Source organism: Lepidochelys olivacea (genome assembly GCF_965140295.1).
Source record: "Lepidochelys olivacea isolate rLepOli2 genome assembly, chromosome: 2".
Taxonomy (NCBI): Eukaryota; Metazoa; Chordata; order Testudines; family Cheloniidae; genus Lepidochelys; species Lepidochelys olivacea.
The window spans coordinates 75938843-75960429 of record NC_140412.1 but is presented as its reverse complement, the minus strand read 5'-3'; the positions used below and the strand labels follow the sequence as shown (position 1 = coordinate 75960429).

Sequence of the window (21587 nt, the reverse complement as noted above, 5' to 3'; positions counted from 1 at the left end):
CTGAGATTCTGGGCTATTATAGAGGAACTCTTCCTGAATCCCAATCTCAGCCTGCAGTGCCATGAGAAGAAGCAGGCAAACTTTCTTAACAGGCCCACTGGCTCTAGATTGGTCAGCATTTCCTCCTGGCACTTATTGAGGCCTTTAAGCCTGTTCTGTTCCATTGTAATTTTAATATGTGGAGATAATTGCCTCTGTGTTCTGCCTTCAATGTTTAGATTATTTTAGTGCATTATGTGTTATTTATTATGTAGCCTTTTTTAGCCACATGATTATTTGTAAAACTAACAAGCACTAAACTAAAAGGTAGGTCTTAGGGCACATGCGGCAAATGTGAGGAACAGAAGTAAGATTTTGCAAGTGCACTTAATAACCCTTAAGGCATTAATAACAGAGTACACATGTGTATAGTATGGAAGAAATGGTGTGTCAGAAAAGCATATAGTTTCATTTCTTTTCTTTTAAAAAAAATCAGAAAGGAACCAGAGGGAAAAAATAGAAGGTGGTATATAGCCCCAACCCCAGGGCCATCAAATCAGGTAGTTGAACCAGATTCCTTGATAACAGAAGTGTAAATAGCAGAATCAGTGGTTCCAGAGTAGCAGCCGTGTTAGTCTGCATCCGCAAATATACTCCTTTTCTTTTTTTAAAGTCAGTGGTGGAAGTCAAGGGATGCCCTCTTCCTCCCTGACGTCAGGCTAACAAATGAAGACAGAATTATTTCATTATTATTTTTATTATTACATGGTTTTACAGGGAATCGGGGTGCATTGTATACAGTTTTTAGATCAAGACCAAACAGCATTGAGTCCTGAGCAGGGAGCTTATGCTATGCAATCCCCGATCCCTTCTTCAAGTAATGGAACCAACATCCTGAAAGGGCTAGAGATGGGGAATAGTAATTTGTTGACAAAATGCCAGGAGATTCCAAAACTGCAGTATGTAGACAGCCAGAACAAATATGCTGATTAAAAATACATAGGGCTTGACTGTGCTCAGCCTGTGTGTGGTTGTGTGAAGGGAAGAGAGGACACAAGGAACCCTTCTCACACTTTGAGGCCTGTGCTAGGTCTGGGCACAATTGCAGTCTTTATGCTTCCCCAACAACAAGGTCTGCTCCAGGCAAGTGCCGCTGTTGGAGGGAAAGTGCTGGCCCATGGTCCTGCTCTGTCTCTGTGCTGGCTAGGGAAGCTGGCCTAACAAGTGAGAATATGGGAACACATGCTGCACCCAGTCAAAGAGCGGCACTTCCCCGGGAGCAATAGTTATAATGGTTAGAGGGCAATAGACAAGGTGTTTGTGTGATCTGATTTTTCAAACTATAATGTATCTGTCACTGTTCAAATCTTTTGCTTTAGAGGGTGAGAGAAGAAGAAAGAGGGGATAAGCTACATAAACTTTGGCTGCACAAACTCAAACTGGAAAGCCCAGTTGTTGAACCACCTGGGTGAACAGTTAAACCCTGGCTCAGCTGACCACTCACATTCACCTACATGATCAGAGACTTTCCATCAAATTGCTTCCTCGTGAAATGGCAGCAACATTAGCAGCTCATATCTTATACTTATATACACACCACAAACCTATCCCCCTCCCATTTCATCTTTCTGTTACACTTTCCTCACTCCAGGTGCTGCAAAATTATTAACTGTTTTCTATCCACATTGGTCCTGCTTCTTAGACATTGTAAGCCTCTTCTCAAATCTGCTGTCTAGACATCTAGGCCTATCTTAAACCCTTTTAACATGTCAGTTATCTATGATACTTGTCATAGACCCCTACTTATACGGAGAGGGTACAGGTTGGAAGGGATATGGTGTTTTAAGTATAACTTTAACAATTAATTTCCTGGCCTTTTGATTTTTTTTAATTAATTACATGTTTTTCCTTAAGTGAGCAAAGGCAAAGTGGGGAAGAGGTATTCAAGGGGGATTATGTAGTCATCACAGCTGGTGAAGAGAAAAAAATGAAGTTAGAATGGAATTGTTTTTTTCTAGAAGGGGATTCAATTGTAGCTTGTGTTAAATAAACATTCCATCTGAGACTTTTAAAAAGTTTACAGAATTCTTTGCTCATAGGGTTTGTTTGTTTTTTTTAAAATGAATGAATGGTATATTTATGTGAACACAGAATTCTTCTGTGTTGATGTATACTCTGGCATTTACATAGGAGATAAATTAGTAATTGTGTGCTTAGGACCTGCTTCAAGAAGACTAGTCTAATTTACACACCAAATTCTGCTATTGTTTACATTGGTGTAAATCCAGAGTAAGCCCACTGACTTCAATATGCAGATATTTTGAATTTACAGTGGTGCGAGAGCAGAACTTGAACCTCAGGATGACAAAAAATGGTCCATGGTTTTGTTTCATGGATTGGCATTGTTTCAATTATGCCAGTGCTAAATTGCCTCTGATTTTTTTCCTTATCCTCTTTTAGCTTTTGCATTGCTGATCATATACCAGGAAGGTCCCCATTTCATGCTCAGTAACACATTCTGACAAATATCTAGTTAGGGATCTACTCACTGTCCCATGGATGATGTAAGGATTTACACTAACAAGTGTAGAGTAAATGAATCATACAGGTAGGGGAACATGACCAAACATATAATTTACCAAAGTGGGGCACTTACTGTATGTGATTATCTGCATAAATTATATGAAAATCAATTATAAACAAAGCTGTAGGGCTAAATTAACATGTTCTATGGGAAACCTCAAGGGGAAGAAAGAGTGCTCTAAAATTTAAGGCTTGATCCTTGAGCCTGGCCCAGCTGTGCTCAGAACTGGACCTGAGAGGAGCCAAAGGTGCCCCTGATCTTGGGGCCTAACAGAGGCCATTTTGGTACAATTTAGATCAGCCCACAGAGACTAGTTCCATCAGTTGAGGATTACTGGATTGCTGTCACACTCCAGCCACACCCTTTTGCTCTAGCCACACCTCTGACATGCCCTCTGTGCCTGGGCATCAGTGCAGGGCCCAGTCAGGGATTCGCTTTCCACTACTGAAATGGACATGAACTTGAAGAGTTCCCAATACATTCTCTCTTCAGGGGAAAAGGAGATGCTGCCATGCAGAAGATGTAGGAGACCTGGAGATGTGGCTTTGCAACAGTGAAGAGGGTCCTCAAGGATTACAGGACTGGAAATCACAAATCCCTAAATGCTCCCTGTGGAATCCATGTCTTTCCATGCTGAATTCTGTCCTCTTCTTCCATTAGCAGCATAACTTACTCAGGAGCTGTGCTGACACTGACTTCCCCATTACCACTACACAGTAGCCCCTGCTCTACCAAGATAGATGCCAATGAGAGGAAAGTTAATGCTGCTAACAACAAAATTAATTTGTGTGTGCTTTTCTGAACCTCACAGACCAGTGGTCCTGGGTCCAAGAAGCCTTAATATGCCTCTAGTTATAAGTGCTAAACACCATGAGCATTATTTGCAGAGAAATTACTTTGTGCAAGGAGTTGGCCATTTTCTCCTCTGCTTGTAGTCAATGCGTAGCAAAATAAAACGAAACCAAACCAGAAGTGAAAGAGGAGTGCAATGAATTTAAGGACAGGCATATTGGGCCAGATTACCTTTTCTTGCTTCTTCAAAATTTCTTATCTCCTTATGAGCATTTTCACAAGGGATCTGAAGGTAATTAGATAATGTAACACGAAACAGAACAGTGACCTGGGAGGCTAGAAGAAGATTCCATACTTAGTCATATTTGGAATGCAGCTGGACAGTACAAATCAGGTAATGTGCCTCTGTAAAAGCTCATAAAGGTTAATATTTTGTGTTTTATCCTGAGACACGATGACTAGGCTCCTGGTTCCTGGATAATGGCAAATATATATACAAAAATGCAAAATAAAGATGTTAAAATTTTTGAAAGATGCAAGCTGAGGCCCTGCCTTACTCCAGTTTTATGCTGGTATAATGGAGTGTAAAACAAGTAATGTGGTGGTGAATGAGGGCCTAAATATACTCATGAGCCGCACTCCCAGTGGTGGATTAGCCACTAGGCCTACGGGGCCTGTGCCAGGGTCTTCAGCCAACTTGGAGGCCTCAGAGCCCCGGGTGAGCAGGGAAAGGCCCCTTGCCCTGAGTCCACTCCCAGGCAGCAGCACCGGGCAGGCAGGGCGGGGCATCGGTGGGGGAAGCACTCTGTGCCTCTGACCCCGCTCCCCAGTGGCCGGGCAGGGGAAACCCCTGCAACTCCAGACCCCACTCCCCGGCGGCAGCAGCAGGCGGGCGGGACAGCCGCAGTGGTGGGGGAAGCCCCCACACACACCCTTGACCCCACTCCCTGGCAGCAGTGCCAGGTGTGGTGGTGGGGAAAGCCCTCAACACCCCCAGACCCTGACCCCAGCAGCAGGGGACAGAGCTTCTCTGGCCTTGGGGCCACAGTGGGGGGTGAAGAATGGGGGAGACCCTGGGTGGAACAGGGACGGAGCCCCAGGGAAGGGGCAGAAAGGGATTGGGCCGTGTTCACATGTGGAGGGGGCAGAATGGGGGTGGGACCACAGGTGGAAAGGGTAGGGAGGGGCCCCGACTTGCTCTGGCCCAGGGCTCCAGGAAATATTAATCCACCTCTGTCTACTCCAACATGTGTTACTCAATCAGTGAGAGAACTAAGGTAGAACTGTTTTGTTGTTGCCATTTGTTTGAAAGGCAAGAAATAACGAAGAGAGAGAAAACAAACTAAGGTAGTCATGAATGTTTATGGACTTGCAATGCTGAAAACTAAAGAGCCTCTTTTAGTCTAACAAGTCCATGTATAATTCAAGCATCTATAGTGTGATTTCTGCATTGCAGTGATCAGCCATTTCCAGTAATTCTCCCTTTATACGGGTGATTGCAACTCAGGTTCAACGGTTTAAGTCTATCCATGGTTTAAGTCTACTAAGTTCAATGCAGTTATACCAGAGATGAATTTGGGGCCTGTGTCACAGTAAAACAGACAGGAATCGGTTAAGGGCTACCTGCCTGTCACATGACCCATCAGGGGATTTAAAGATGAGTGTGTCCTATTTCTTTGGGGATGGGCCTGTGACAGAGGCAAGGGACAAGCCTTTGGGAACTGCCTGCATTGGTCAGGGGAATTGCTTTGTTTTGGGGTTTAAACAATGAATAGTGCCCTGAGTCAAGGGCCTGAAACAGACTTGAGTGTAGCACTGGTTCTTTCCTAGGTTGGTGAGATAGCCTACCTGCTTACAGACCCAAAAACTGAGCAGTCCGAAGCCTATGCAAACAGCACCCCATTCCCACCCACAACAGAACATGGATGTGTTTCCCCACAAGAATTCGGCTGAGAACATCACATGAATTTTGCTTACACTGATTTCCCAGAAAAAAACAGAATCCTTGTGTTCTTCCCACTAAGTCATGCAGGCTTCCAGGCAGGGAGATATTAGTAAATTTTGTGCTTTGGAAGAACTGTGTCCAGAATACAGGATTAAACAAACTTTAAAAACAAATCAATTCCCCTCCCCCCGCCAAAAAATATTGAATCTGTTCTCTCAATAGCATTTCCCTCCCATCTCACCCCTCCCCCATTTTGCCACTGCAATATTCTTCCCATGGTTTGAGATCTATACACAATGTGGGCTCAGTTGTACCTTTAAGCCCCAATACTATAGGTGGAGCTCCCGGGGGAATTCTGTCTCAAGGAAAGAGAAATTCTTCCTGGAGCTCCCAGCTGTGCATGAGGATTATGCTGGCTGATCCACCCCTTCAGGGAGCACAGCATACTTTTCCCTGCTTGCTCCACCAGCTGTGCTAGCCAGTGTGTCCCACAGCTGCCCACCTCAAACAGGCATTTTGGAGCCTTGCACCTGACAGGGTGCAGCCTGTACGCCAAGGAATAGGCTCCTTGCACTCTTCTCCCTTCCCCTAAACACTTGTGTGCCTGTGGAACAGCAAGGCATAAGCACCATGAGCATTATTTGTGGATTAATTACTTTACTGCCCTACACTGTCTATATGCTAATGTGATTTCATCAGGACAAGGACCTTGTTTTTTAATGTCTGTAAATATCACAGGCAGTTCTGGAACTAACTAATAATCACTATATACATTGTGTCTCTAGTCTGCTACAATACTTGCAAAAATCTGTTTTAAAATGTAATAGCTGTGATTTAAAACCCCCAAAGCCAGACAATTCTTGTTTCACTGCAATACATAGAGGGCCGAATTCTCTGCTTGCGCAACTCCGCTAACATTAACAGAGTTACATCAGCAAAGAATTTGGTTCATAGACGTGTAATAGTGTAATCTAATAGTGTCAGTCTGTAGGTGGTCTTACATACCATATGAACTAGGACACCTACATGTAGCAGGGTAGTCAGTAAGAAGAATAAAAAAGAATGTACTTGCTTTTGTTAGCCCAATTAGCAACTTACTGGCATTTTTCCATGGTTAAGATTAATATACTGAGCCCTAAGGGAAAAAGTCTTGGCTCTGCATGATACAGTTTATATGATGCTTGCAGGGTACTTGGAGTCAAGGTAGAAGGAGAGAATGTGAGCTTAGTTCATAACTACATACTATAACACAGATAGTTTCCTAAGCAATTAATGGACTCTGTGTTGAGGAATCCTGCAGTTTGAGTTTGACACACTTTTCAGCTGATGAAAATGTACTGCAGCTCCCTCCAAAATACTATTATCACAGAACCACCAAATTGCATAGTTATCTTCCTGTGCAGCATCATTATGTAAAGTCCCACTGAAACTGTACAAGTGCCATTCATTTCCACAATGCCTTGCAATTTAAAATTAATACCTGTGGTGAAGACTAAGGATGGTCAGTTCACAAATTGAGCCTAGTTATGCCAGGATGGTATGCTGGGCAAGTTTGCAGCATGACATACTGATGTATTCCAGCACTTCAGCATCGGGAACAGGATGGGAGGGGAGTCCTCTTTCAAAACTGAAAACAGTCTTAAACTTTGTTCAGAACAGGAACCAGGTGCAGATTCAGGCCTTTTCTTACATTTTCCAGACTTGTTTGCCCAGATAAATACAAGCCATAGTTAATTTAAGATACAATAAGTTACAACCTTTGCCAGTTTCTTTGCTTTACTAATCATGCCTGGGCAATATTCTAAGTTTTGACTAGAGCTGATAGAATTATGAAAAAGCAGGTTCACTCCTAAGCTATTTGAATTTAATTAGCTGCTGTTTGCGGGGTCATAATATTCATTATTCACAAGTATTCAGGAAGCTGATGTTATTCATGAAAATATTTATGAATCCCAAGAGTTACAGAAGAGGGGCTGACATTTGGAATTTTCTCTTCATCGTTCCCTTGTTAAAAAGTTTCAATCATCCCATCAGGGAGCAGAAGTGATACCAAGTGACCAATCACATGCCATGAATTATGAATATCAAATACCAAATAATTGTAGCAAACAGTTCATGAACCACCTATACTCTAAAAATTTGTTCACCCAAACAATTTGGTGAATACATATGACGAATACATTCACAGAAATCAAGAATGATTCCCACTGATGATATGTGAGGCTGAAAATCACCACAGTTTTGGTTCAGCTAATACTTTTGGAGTAGCTGCCATACTGACTTGGATTTATAAAACTCTAAGGCCTAAATGGTTTGGGACATGATTCCTTGAGAGACTCCCTCCCACTCTGTGAGGCAGAAGTCAGCTGGTTTGCTTGAGCTAACAGACCTTAGATTTAATCCTCTAGAAGCTCAAGAGAGTCCATGACACTGGAATATGCTTTCCCAGCTAGTCCAGCAGAGTCTAATTAAGGTCTCACTTAAAAGTGCAAAAGCTGATGTTAGTTTGTTTTGGAGTTTTTCTTTTTTCATAGAATTATTGTATTTTTAAAAATTATATATATGCAGTTTGTCCCTGGGACATGTAATTGGATGCACTTTGTAAACCAACAAATAACACTAATACACAAACATTGATAATTACACAACAACTTGCACTTGGGCTGCTGCATCATCAGCTGATAACTATGTAATAAACTTATGTCACCACTGTAATAAAAATTAACATCAAATGAAACTGCTGTACAAGCTGCTTAACCTACACAAATTGCTCCCATTAGCTGCCTTTGCACATTATTCATAATATATAAAAGGCCTGATCCAATTGAAATCAATGGGACTCCTGACAGTAGAATTATATCTGTAGTGTATATATGTTTGCAGGGTTGTGCCCTAAAGTACTTTATTTACAGGCAGTAAACATTCAATATAATTACTATATGAAATCCCTTTGAAATGAAGAGTGCAAGTGATAGGTTCATTACAGTAGAACACAGTAGCAAAACCAATGCCTAGCTAGTGGACAGTGAAGATAGTACTACTTTTATTAATGCACACCTAATGACCAATGAAGCTAAGAGTACTTCTATTAGGGCCCTGAAGACTAAGCTTTAAAACTGGCTACGGTGACAAAGTTAATTAGACAGTTATTTTTTGTCCACATGAGAAGATCACTGAGTAACTTAGCATAATTGGTCATGATGACTGCAAGTGTCATCCTTTATACATATATATCTTGTGGGTCAATAATGCTGAGGTCAAGTTGTGAGAAATCTTACACAGACCTGGCCTACACCATACACTATGAAATAGCCTAGAAATAAAATATTTTTTAAAAAAATGGGCCACACAGTAAAAATTATTATGCAGCTAGAAAGTTTCAGTATCGCCTGAAAAAACCAGTAATGAAAAATTAACTATTTCTTATACTCAGTAACTAAATTTCAGCCGTAGGTATCTGACATTTTGAGCTTTTTACACATTTTATTGCTCCTTATATTAAGAATGGCTCAAATGATTTACATTTTTTTTTTTTTTTTAGTTTCTAAAGATTGCATCCAGGCTGACGTGCGTAAAGTTTCAACTTACTGCAGCTGGAAACCACTGGGATAATGGTCCCAGGAAAGAAGAAAAGCGATAAATCCTTAACTATGATGGAGACACTATTGAATGCTGTTATAATATTGTATGTGTGTGTGTGTTGTGTACACGGTATATATACATAATATGTGTGTATGTGTGTGCATAAATTTGGTTGCCTTTCTCACATGAGTAGCCCCATAAAAACCAATGGGGCTACTCATAGGACTAAGGTCACTAATTTACAGACAAGGAAGTACTTTTTATTTACCTTGGGAAGTAACAGTACACATTTTATTAGTTCTCTTTAAGAAGGGAAAATGTCATATTTGCAGAAAGATACTGCTCCGTTAAACATCAGATTACAAATATTTCAAGACCGGGGTTGAATTGAAGCGTCTAGGTCAAACTATAAAACACAGTTCCAATGTTAGAAAGAATTTTCTCTTTAGTCAGCCAGTTCATACTGGTTTAACATCTGACCAATCAACAGATATGCCATTGAATCTACTTGCTTTTCAACTTTTTGTTTTCAGGAAAAGTATTACAAATTTGCAGACCATTAAATAAAACGTATTTACTCTATAATAACAAAGTATAATGGAGATTTCAATCATCTGCTGAAATACAGCAGTTCATTTAACAAACCTTAATGGTTGTATTTTGACAGTCTTCATAAACTGGAAAAACATCTGCATTTCAATTTAATAATAATTTAAAATAATACTATTAACTTGGAGCTTCACTTTAATAAATTATCAAATCATATTAGGATGCAGTGTAGTTGTAGCCTTGTTGGTCCCAGATTATTAGAGAGACACGGTAAGTGAGGTAATATTTTCTATTGGACCAACTTCTGTTGGCGAGAGAGACAAGCTTTTGAGATTAAAAAGACAAGCTCAAAAGCTTGTCACTCTCACCAACAGAAGTTGGTCCAATAAAAGATATTACCTCACAGGCCTTGTCTTTCAAATCATACTAAAACAGCCAAATTCCCTGCTTGTGCAAATGGGCAAAACTCCACTGAAGTCAATAGACTTGCTCCCATTACACCAGTAGAAAATTTGACCCTAAGCATTTTCAACCTGTATGTTTGCATATATGCACACACATGTACCCACACAGAAAGTAATGGGCTGTAATACTTCTGGCTCAACTATCAAAACCACAAAATCACCAATCCAAAGAACTCACAATCTAAAAAAAACAATAAATAGATATGCAATTGTGTTACTATATTTTAACTTACAGATGTTCTGTTTTTTTGTTTACTTACTGCTTTATAAGTTCTCTTTTGTCCAGCATGCTTTCGGATTTGTTCTCCATTAGGCCCTGTTTCCACATGCATGGAATAGATAATGTCAAAGAAATCTTCAACCACAGCTACCCGCCTTAAAGACAGCTTCTCATCTACACCTACTCCATCCTGAAAAAAAGATAAGGAGTGCAGGATGAATAGATGAATTATGATAATCATGGAACGCATCCCCCTTTAGTGAGATCTGATTAAATAAAGACCCTTGCATAGAGATCTAAAGTTACTATCCCAGAGCAATACTTAACAATTCAATATATTACAGTAACATCATTATAGAATAAATGTATGATCATAAGAATAATGAAAAAGCCTTCTTTTAAAAACAGGTCATTTGATTGAACTGCTAAATTATGTAGACAATACTTTTCATTATACATTGCTATTTTTAAAAAAATCATTTACACTTGTTTCTGCCGGCCCACAAACAACATTTTATAAAAATATTTAATAAAAGATTGTTATTCACAGCTAACTTAGTAGATAGTAACTATTAATGCAAATGAAGTTATTGCCATAAAGAGTGCATCCCTTAGAAAACCTATTTAAAAATTCATTTTATGAAAACTCACCACACCATAGATAAAACAAAGTATTATTTTAAAACATTAAGGTGTTGCACACTGATGTCTGACTGGAAAAAGTGACAGCAAATTGTGGACACCTATAGCCTGATTTCAAAAGGTGATGGAAGCTGTGGGTGCTCAGCACTACTAAAAAGTCCGACTCATATGTCTTAGGAGTTAATCACCTCAGTTCAGTTGGTGTCATCCAAATGGGAGATTTTTTTAAAAACTGTAAGTGAATTTGTACTGATGAAAATACAGGCAGGGCTTGCGCAAGTTTCTCCATACAATCCTGCCAATAAGCATCAGTCCTGAGTGGCACTATTCCTGGTTTTCTAGGCTAGCAATCTCATGAGCAGGCTGGGTTTGGTGATTTGATACAAGTGTGTGTGGACTAGGATGAGACCAGCTAATTCATTTTCAGTCATGAGCCAAAACAGAATTTGAATTTAGGCCTCCAGAGGCAACAGTCCCTCCTAACCCTCGATGTGTATTTCGTGTAAAAAATGCTTTCAAAACTTAACATGTTAACATCATCATACTATTATTACTACTATGTTTAATGCTACTATGGAACAGGTTTATGTTGGCCCATTTGCAACAAAACACTTGCAATTCTGGTGCTGTTACCAAATAAAGACCAAAGATGAGAATTGACTAGACAATTGCTGCACTATCACTTCAAGCTGCAATCCATCACTAATAAATTCTTGCCAATCTATTCTTGAAAGCCTGATAGATATGAATAAATACATTCTAATGTTTGATTTGTTCTTTTTTATTCTATCCCACTTATCTTCTTATTTTATTTTCAACAAAGTTCATGAATGGACCCATCTCATGGTTTACACAAATGTTTTGCATTTCTAAAGCACTTCCCACTCAAGGACTATAAAACACTTACATTGGCCCCAATGGGTTTGTCAGTTCTACACAATGTGCTTCAAAGCTGTCCCCCCTATTATACATTTAAAATCCTGACTAGAGATTGACCCAACCCAAACCCCAGATTGGAATAACCCTAAACCTGGGGAAGTGTGCATCTGAAAGTCTGCAGCTTCTCCAGCCCATCTCTAAACAATCATTACCTTTTCACCAGCCAAAAAGTACTGTGGATTCCCTAATGCTTTCAAGCACTCTTATTAGGTGACAGTGTTATTTCATGTAGTTTTCAGAACACAAAGAAGTCTGTGGTGTTGATTAACTGGTAAGGACTTCATCTGTTTATTCTTAATGAGTATTGTTAGGAAATATCCTAGAAGGGTATTCTCTTGTAATTAAAGATAAATGCATTACGGCAATATTAATTTGTAAACAGAGTTGCTACATCACCATAGCTGACAGCATCACAAAGGTGTTCCAAGAATAAGCTGGTAGAAGAAACTGTTGTGAGAAAATGTATTTTGGTGTCTGCAGTGTGCAGTGGTCTTTTTATAAGCTGCCCACACTCTCCTTTCAGAAAAACAAGAAAGGAAAGCCTCCCCACCACTCTCAACCATGCATTATATTACTTCTTATTCAGATACCAGAGAATCAGGGCAAACTTTCAAAATCGGGGCAGTCAGTATAAATGGTATATACTGTTTAATATGAAGACAGTACAATTATTTAACATTTATAGTGTGGCAATACCTCTAGACCAGCCAGGACAGGGGCTCATTCTACTAGGTGCTGTACAAATATACACAGAGAAACCTTGCTCCAAAGAGCTTGCAACCTAAAAGGCAAGTCATAACAGGTAGATAAGACAAACAAATAAGCCATCATGAAGAGTGGGAGTTGGGGTTAGTGGTAACAAAAATAATAGAATGTGAGCAGTTCTTCGCCACTCAGGAGCAGTATATCTAGCTCTTCACCTTCCTGGTCATTATCAGACTGCAGTTTCGTGTATGAATTACAGCAGAGGTGAGTTTTGATGAGTAACTTGAAGGATGATAAAGTGGCTTTAAAGATTTTGACAGTTCAGTGCAAAATAGAGACCATGATCTCCCAATTCTCCAAATTCAATAAGGAAAAAGCAGAGGGGATGCTAAGGCCCAACATTTCCACCCAGAACATAACAGTTTTGAAGGGAACACCGGCTATCCCAAGGTCTTTGCTGCCCTATGCCATCCCATCATGTTTTTCTTACAATATTACAATTTGTTAAAAACATGAAAGTCCAGTTCTACTTTGAAAGCTGATTTTGGGTACATTTTTCCAAAAGTACCTAGAGGACTTAGGAGCCTAAACTCCATTTTCAAAGTGACATAGGCACTTAGGAACCTAAATCTCATTGAAAGTCAATGGGATTTAGGCTCCTAAGCCACGAAGGTGCTTTTGAAAATTTTACCCATTAAAAATTGCATTCTAGGGGTCCATGTTTATTGTCTCACCGTGATTTCCCAAGCAAATGTGCTCAGGCTACAAGTAAATAGATGTTTTCTCTAACTAACAACCCTACAAACTCAACCTTAACTCTGACAGACAACCTGGGTTTTTTCTTTCTTACATATCATCACCAGTAATAAAGGTTCTGCTGGCTAAACTAATGATTTGGAGCCACCTACATAGCCCACATTTTCTTCAGTCAGCTCATTGGAACTTTGTGAACAATTTGGTTGATCACGCACAAGGAGAAAGAGAACCTAGCTCAATCTTCTTAACCTATGTGGGCTCTGCCAGACTGACAGGAGTACAAAAAAAAATGTCACAAGTGGACCAGCTATGATGCTAAATGTAGATGGGGAAAGATCTATTCAGTAAAAAGGTGCCATTTTAACACAATCACTTTTCATAGCACTTTATCAAAGCCATGGAAACAAAAGTGCACATAGCTCCTAGCTTGAGAACAACAGTGCAATCTCTTTGTGACACAGCCATGCCCAGATACCCCCAGCCATGCCCTGGCAGATATATTACATCTGTGTTCGACCATCTTCTAAATATTTCACCAAAGGAGGTTGTGTGTGGTCTCTACCAAATGTTAAACAAGTAGCTGGTTGTCATGGTTATTGCGGGATGTCTGTATGGAAAACATTTGCAGTTGTGTAACATGTAGAACATTGGCTTCCAAAACGGATGGAAATGAAACTTGTCACCTGAGCCGGGGTGGGTCTCAGAACAACACCGAGAACAATTGACATCTATGGACTCAGCCCAGCTCTGTATTTATATTCTGGGACAGATGCAGACTTGAGCACTGACAAAGACAAAAGTCTGAGACTGTATTAGAGAAGGAAAGAGGGCACAAATGTTATCCATTAAGGAAGCAACAGTCTGCCAGTGGGAATGACTTGTGAAAAGTGGATCCCAGCCCTCTGTACTGGACAAGTGCTGTAAGAACTCACCATTGGGTGTGAAAATCCTTATCAGACAGGAAAGTAACCTGTTAATAAGAATAGGCTTATTAACAGGTTTGCATTTTATATTTTTCTTTTACTTGTAAGCTTATGTTTCCAAATCCTTTTACTTTCTTTTATGTGACTCTGTAACTCAAACTTTGTTAAATAAATTTCAATTTGGTATAGATACATCTAAGTGCCTGTGCTAAGGAGAGCTGTTGAACAGAGACGAAGCCAGTAAATTGGGGTGCGCTGCTTCCATGGAAGCAGTGGGTCAGTGTACGCTCTGGGAAGACAGGGGGTTGGGCACGCATGTGTAACAAAGTGGAGTGTATAAATTGCTAGCCTACAGAGAGAAAGAGTGGGGTTCGTGGAGCCCAGAGCAGAGTGTTTGTGCTGCCGGTGGCAGCCCTTGGTTGGCACAGATAAAGCTCTCACAATCTCTAAGCAGGTGGTAGTGATTCACTACGGGTGCCCGCCCGTCCTCAATGAGGCAGGACAGTCCCGAAATGCGAAGTTCAAGTCCCTGGCTGAATGACTCTGGGACAGCATTTGTCCCAGATTCCCCAAGAGGCCACTCTGCGCCTGCCTGAGGCTCAGGGCAGCACCAGCCTCTTCCCACACTTTGCCATGATGCCCTGCCCCCTGCTCCTCCTCTCCCCCCGAGGTCCTGCCCCTTGGCCAAGCCAGAAGCCAGAGCGGGCAGAAGTAAGAGCCGCCCTCAGAGCCTGGGCTGCTGAGGAGCCCCGGACGCTCCACCTGCCCTAGATTTACCTCAGGTAACCCCGAAAAGTGTCACATTCTTGTTTAAATGTCTTGGGGGAAATTAGCCTAATAAAACATTCTCTTCAGGCTTGAATATGACTACCAGAACCTTTACAGTGTTTGAAAAACACTCCTATAAAACTAAACACGATGGCTCTAAATAAAAGGGAAAAAAGTAGAAGATTCATTGATCCATAAAAACTTGCATAGGTCCATAAAAAGCTCTGCTGTAAAACACCAAGAACAGTAACATCTACAAAACATGAGTAGATATCAACTGCAATCAACATAAATATTTTTATTACAAGATATAAATTACACACAAACATGGTGTTACTGTGAAAGCAGCAGAAACTATGTCTAAACTTATTCTGACCCCCCACTAGTTTATGAGAGCAGCAGAGTTAAACCAGGCAATGTACAGCTGCCCCTCTGCCGAGTGGTAGCAGAGTTTGAGGCCTTGCAGACTGGGTTTCCAGTTAGAGGAGAAATCAGCAACATGGAGTCTGGAGATGTATTCTTGGTGCAACTTGTTTTATTTATACTACATATACCAGTCCTTGAACAGAGGTAGTCACAAGTAGCGAGCAGGCAAACCCCTCTTTCAGAAATATCAGCCCAAGACTTGTACCCAGTCTCCAGGAAGTTACTCTGCATCAAAAATTGACATTTGTTAGATTAAGGCAAAGAGAAAACTCTCTTGCTGTTTGCAACAGCTCATTCAAAAAGAATAGCATCACCAAACTAACAATACAGCATTCCTTCAGAAGGCTGAACACTGCTTGAATACTAAGAAAAATAACTTGTTAAACTATGTGTAACAGCACAACCTGGTGACACCTACTATAGTCATATGCAACTGTTTAATTAGTTTTACCATTTCCTGTACTTAATATTGTAAATATATTGTAATTATTAGTAGAAGGCAATTGTAGTGCATGTAAAGAAGGAGCATGGTACAAGGTCAGAAAAACCTTTAAAATGCTGAACATGTTGAAAACCCTGCTATATGATCTTCCATTCATCTATTCTATCAGTAAATATAAAAAAATTACTAATATATGTAAGAACTGACAACCATTCAGAAGGGTCTCTTGCACCATCCTAAATTAAAAAATCTCCATCTTGCACCAGCACATCAATCTGCAGTACCAGGAACCCTAAACACTACCTTGTGAACATAGTTCAAAATATTATACACTTCGGAGAATAGATGTCGCGGGGAATTAGTAATAGTATACATAGTATTGAACATCTAAGTTATTCCTTTCTATTCAGCCCAGATATGTAAGTGATCTAATGTTATTTCCATTTGATAGCAAGCATTTAGTAGTCTAAGTGAAATAAACTGATGGTCTCCAACCAGTTCTTTATAGAAAGTATACATAGCATTAAAAGGAAAATTTACCTACTCTAATTTACAGTTTCTGCAATTCCCCACTGCTTCAGTCTGGATGGGTAATATCTCCTTCTACCAGCAGATGGAGAGAGGAAAATCAAAGACATTTACTCTGTCAGGCCCATATAAAGGGTCAATTTCATCTGAGGAATCCAGTTTCTGAAACTTCCTGAGCCATAAAATCCACACAGAATAAACTGATAAGTGAATAAATCAAACAAATTGTGAAAACCAGAGAATATAGATATAGAGAAATAAAGAGAAATCTAGTGAGATAAAATGAGCAACCTTTATTGCTAATTCACGTGCCATAGAGATAAGAGATTAAATATAAACACAAGCTTGATTACATTAAAAGTTTCATGTTTTATTGTGTTTTGTTTTAAAAGGATTTATACAAAAGCCTCAAGTGAAAGAATGTTTTCTGACTCTATATGGGGATATCTGAATGGCTATTCGGCACTGGTGAGGCCACACCTGGAGTACTGTGTCCAGTTTTGGTCCCCCCACTACAGAAGGGATGTGGACAAATCGGAGAGAGTCCAGCAGAGGGCAACGAAAATGATTAGGGGGCTGGGGCACACGACTTACGAGGAGAGGCTGAGGGAACTGGGCTTATTTAGTCTGCAGAAGAGAAGAGTGAGGGGGGATTTGATAGCAGCCTTCAACTACCTGAAGGGGGGTTCCAAAGAGGATGGAGCTAGGCTGTTCTCAGTGGTTGCAGATGACAGAACAAGAAACAATGGTCTCAAGTTGCAGTGGGGGAGGTTTAGGTTGGATATTGGGAAACACTATTCCAGTAGGAGGGTGGTGAAGCCCTGGAATGGGTTACCTAGGGAGGTGGTGGAAACTCCATCCTTAGAGGTTTTTAAGGCCCAGCTTGACAAAGCCCTGGCTGGGATAACTTAGTTGGTGTTGGTCCTGCTTTGAGCAGGGGATTGGACTAGATGACCTCCTGAGGTCTCTTCCAACCCTAATATTCTATGGTTCTATGATTCTATGACCCAGCTGGGACTAGGAGAAACCAAATCAGATTAACTAAAAGTCCCTTCCTCCTATGTCTCCTGGGCCAGTCCAAAAGAAGGGCAACTCCCAAAGCAATACTCTGACACAAGAACAATAGGGTGAATACTGAGAGCCACCTGAGATAAGTCTGAGATTTTACTTGATTTGACCCATCTCACCAGGCAGTGACCACAGACACCTGTATATGTTGGATGAGGTCATCATCTGGTGGGAATCAGTGTAACTCCGTTTAATTCTGTAGATGTGAGAGAGACTGCAGTACTGCAGAGCTCCAGGGGGGAAACATCTCCCCTTTCTCTCCATGAAAAGAATAGTATTCTGGTACAATGATCTTCAGATAGAATAGGGGAGGAGCTTTGCCTTTAGCAACATAGGCCCTACAGATACAATATCACACTTACTTCATAGTATCCTTGAAATCTTATGCAGCCTTCTTGGCTTCTATACTGAATGGCCTGATACATTGGCCTCCACAGTTCAGTTTAAGTAGATATTCAAGCTATATTTATATGTTGGGTGTGCAGAAAAGTTTTCTTTGTCATCCCTAGGAGTGGGGATGAAAGACAGAACTATCACATTGTCAGTCAAGTTGATGCAGAAAGGGGTCTTAGATAGGAAATGAGGAACCTGTCCAGTCACCCCCATGTCTTGTAGAAAAACTAAATGGGGAAGGGGGAAACAGATGGTTACTTGGAATATGGTTTTGAGACTGAGGAATTTCTCTCAAACCAACCTCAGAGCCTTGAAGGGATGGAGGATGGTGTAAAGGATTCTGTGAAAGGTGGAACATTTGGGGCAGAGTCTTGGCTTGAGTTTATCCACTGCTTTTAAAGATAGATGGATAGCTCCAAACCATGTAATGATTGATTTTGTCCAACTGAGCACTAAAGCCTCCTGTTCCTACTTTTAGGGCTTGTCTTCACTACGGGGGTAAATTGACCTAAGTTACACTACTCCAGCTACGTGAATAACGTAACTGGAGTCGATGTAGCTTAGGTTGACCTACCCCAGTGTCTTCACGGCACTGAGTCGATGGGAGATGCTCTCCGGTTGACTTCCCTTACTGTTCTCGGAGAGTTGGAGTACCGGAGTTGACCAGAGAGCGCTCTGCCATCGATTTAGCGGGTCTTCACTAGACCCGCTAAATCGATCCCTGCTGCATCGATCTCCCCAGTAGTGGAGACCAGCCCTTAGATAGCTGGTGCTTGGGGCTTTACACAGACCACTCTGGAAGAAAGCCACAGAGTAGCTGTCAAGGTAACATGATCACAGCACAAGTCACAGATTAATATTTGGGGCTGACCTGCACTAGACTAAGAAAGCCCCCAGCCTCTTTAGTGAGAAGAATATTTTTTCATGTGCACAGGATATGATATTGTTTGTGGTGAATAATCTGACTGATGGGTCCACAGGGGATCTGTCGTGTATTTCAATACTTAGCTAGTGCTTAACCTGTTTAAATCTCAGGTTACACTTTCATCATTTGATGCCAGTATTTCTTATTACATGGTCTGTCTCTTTTGCTTTCTTTGTTTCTGTAGCAGAGAGAGGGAGCAAATCGTATATCTTTGTGTGCTGTCTACAGAACTATGTTGCCTTAGTGTGTTTAATACAAGATTGATAAGCCCATGAATAAAATAAATCATACATAGTAATGAGGATGGGATGATTGCAATTAAACTGAAGCTAGAATTAGAAGGCAAGAAAAGAAGCAACCTGGTTTAGAGGGGAAATGAAGGCAGCTATGTGATGGGGTAGACAAACCCACACTGGTTAAGTCAGGGTTGAGGAGTTGCTCTGGACACAAGAGGCCACACCCCACCGCCCCTGCTGGGCATGCTCACAGTGGAGGCAGAGCTCAAAAGGGAGCAGCTCAGCTCAGTCTGGATGGACTGAGCAGGAGAGCAGTTGGGTGTTGCAGCCTCCTGCAGAGAACCTGGTGAGGCTCCAAACAGCTGAGACCAGGCTTTATGGTCAAGCTGCCGCAGCCCTTCAATTGTGAAAGCTGAAGACGCTGAGCTGCCACAGACAGAAGGAGACCCTTTCGAGACCCAAGCGAACTCCAAGGGGGACTACAAGACAGACCGGTGGCACCACCAGAGGAAACAAAGCCGCAGTAGGAAGTGACCCAGGGAGCAAGCATTCGCGCCTACCCCCTAGTCCGCACACTTTTAATTATTGTTTTTTGGGCCCTGAGTTGGAAGCCGGTGAAGCAGGAAGGATCTGAGTTCCTCTACCCCCGGCCACTGACTACAGCCAGTAGGCAAAGTGGCCACCAATTCTTGCCATTGGCGACATAGCCACTGACTCCAGCCACTAGGCAAAGCAGCCAATGACTCCTGCCATTGGGTGACACATCCACTGACACAGTCCAGAGTATTGCTGTGAGGCAGTATTGCTGGCCTTGGACCCAAAACCCCCTTTTGACAAGGTATAAAAAATAAAAAATAATATGGAAGAAAGGGGAAGTTGATAATGAAAATAAAACAGAAGATAGGGACTGTAGAAAATTGATAAGGGAACCAAAGGGACACCAGGAGAATTCTATGGCCAGCAGAGTTAAGGAAAGTAAGAAGGAATTTTTTAAGTATACTAGGAACAAAAAGAATCCTAATAATTGTACTGGTTGATTACTAGATGTAAATGGTAGAATTATCAATAATAATGCAGAAAAGGCATAAGTGTTCAATATATAATTCTGTTCTGCATTTGGGAAAAAAACAGATGATATGATAATACTCTTTCCATTCCATTACCATTTAAGGATGATATTAAACAGCAGCTACTAAAGTTAGACATTTTTAACTCCACAGGTATGGATAACGTACATCCAAGAGTTTTCAGAGTGTTAGCTGAGGAACTCACTGTACCATTAATTGATGGAACACTGAAGAAGTTCCAGAAGACTGGAAAAAAGCTAATATTGTGCCAATATTTAAAAAGGGTAAATGGGATGACCCAGGTGTTTATAGGCCTGTCAGTCTGACATTGATCCCAGGGAAAATAATGGAGTGGCTGATATGGGACTTAATTAATAAAGAACTAAAGAAGGGCAGTATAATTGATGCCAATCAACATGGGTTTATGGAAAATAGATCCTGTCAAACGAACTTGATCTCTTTTTTTTTAAATGAGATTACAAGTTTGGTTGATAGAGGTAATAACGTTGACATCATATTCTTAGATTTCTATAAGGCATTTGACTTGTTACCACACAACATTTTTATTAAAAAACTAGAAAGATATAAAATTAAAATGGCATACATTAAATTGATTCAAATTTGGCTAAATGAAAGGTCTGAAAATGTAATTGAAAGCAAGGAATGTTCATCAAACCAGTGTGTTTCTAGTCAGGTCCCACAGGGATCGGTTCTTGGCCCAACACTATTTAACATTTGAGACCTGGAACATTTTTGACATTAATGACCTGGGAGAAAACATAAAATCATCACTGCTAAAGTTTGCAGATGACACAAAAACTTGGAGTGAGAAATAATGAAAAGGACAGGTCACTGATACAGAGCAATCTGGATCGCTTGGTAAACTGGTACAAGCAAACAATATGCATTTTAATATGGCTAAATGTCAATGTATACACCTAGGACAGTGGTTCCGAAACTTTAACAACCTGTGAACCCCTTTCACTAAGATGTCAAGTCTCGCGAACCCCCTCCTAAAAATGAATATTTCCAGGAATTTTCTCCTTTACCTGAGTATAAATTATAAAAGCAGTGATCTTGGAAATATAAAATTTGTTTTTATGACATGCTTATTACACATTATTTATTATTAATGATTTATAATTACAGTATTTTTATTACATTATGAAAATGGCAACACTCTTCCAAGATCTCACTTTCATAGCTTATATCACTTTGAATAAGCCTGTTATAAGACAAGGCTCCTATGCTTCACCAAGGAGTATCAGATGTGAAACAGCATGAAGGTATTTAAGAAGCCAACTCAAAGCGTTTCTCCTACACAAGCATTCAGGTCTTGAGCAGTCCAGGCAAACAATGTATGTTACAACAAATCTTAAACTTATTCTTCATAATAATTTTAAAAACAATACTAGCTGCCTATTTAAAACAGCAAAAAATATCCACCTCCCTTTCCATTTCTTAGGAGGAGTCTCAAAGTTTAAATCTCCTCAGTGTAATAGTGTGATAGATATGCTTGCTTTGATCAGCTTAGCTCTTGGAAGTCCAGGGGCTGCTGGCCCCATGCTGCCCAGTGTCCCTAGGGACAGCTCTTTCCGCCATTAGGGATTTTTTTTCCTGAGAACCACCTGTAACATTTAACGAGCCCCCACTG

The 21587-nt window shown here is 40.6% G+C and overlaps 1 protein-coding gene across 3 annotated transcripts in view; it reads right to left on the bottom strand.

The window, feature by feature from the left end:
* NOL4 (nucleolar protein 4) overlaps positions 1 to 21587 on the bottom strand; it is a 253520-nt gene that overhangs the window by 192223 nt on the left and 39710 nt on the right. For all 3 annotated transcript variants that reach the window (XM_084620792.1, XM_084620791.1, XM_084620793.1), the window contains exon 2: positions 10156 to 10305. In XM_084620792.1, the coding sequence (XP_084476918.1) occupies positions 10156 to 10305 (150 nt within the window). The remainder of the gene's footprint in view (positions 1 to 10155; positions 10306 to 21587) is intronic.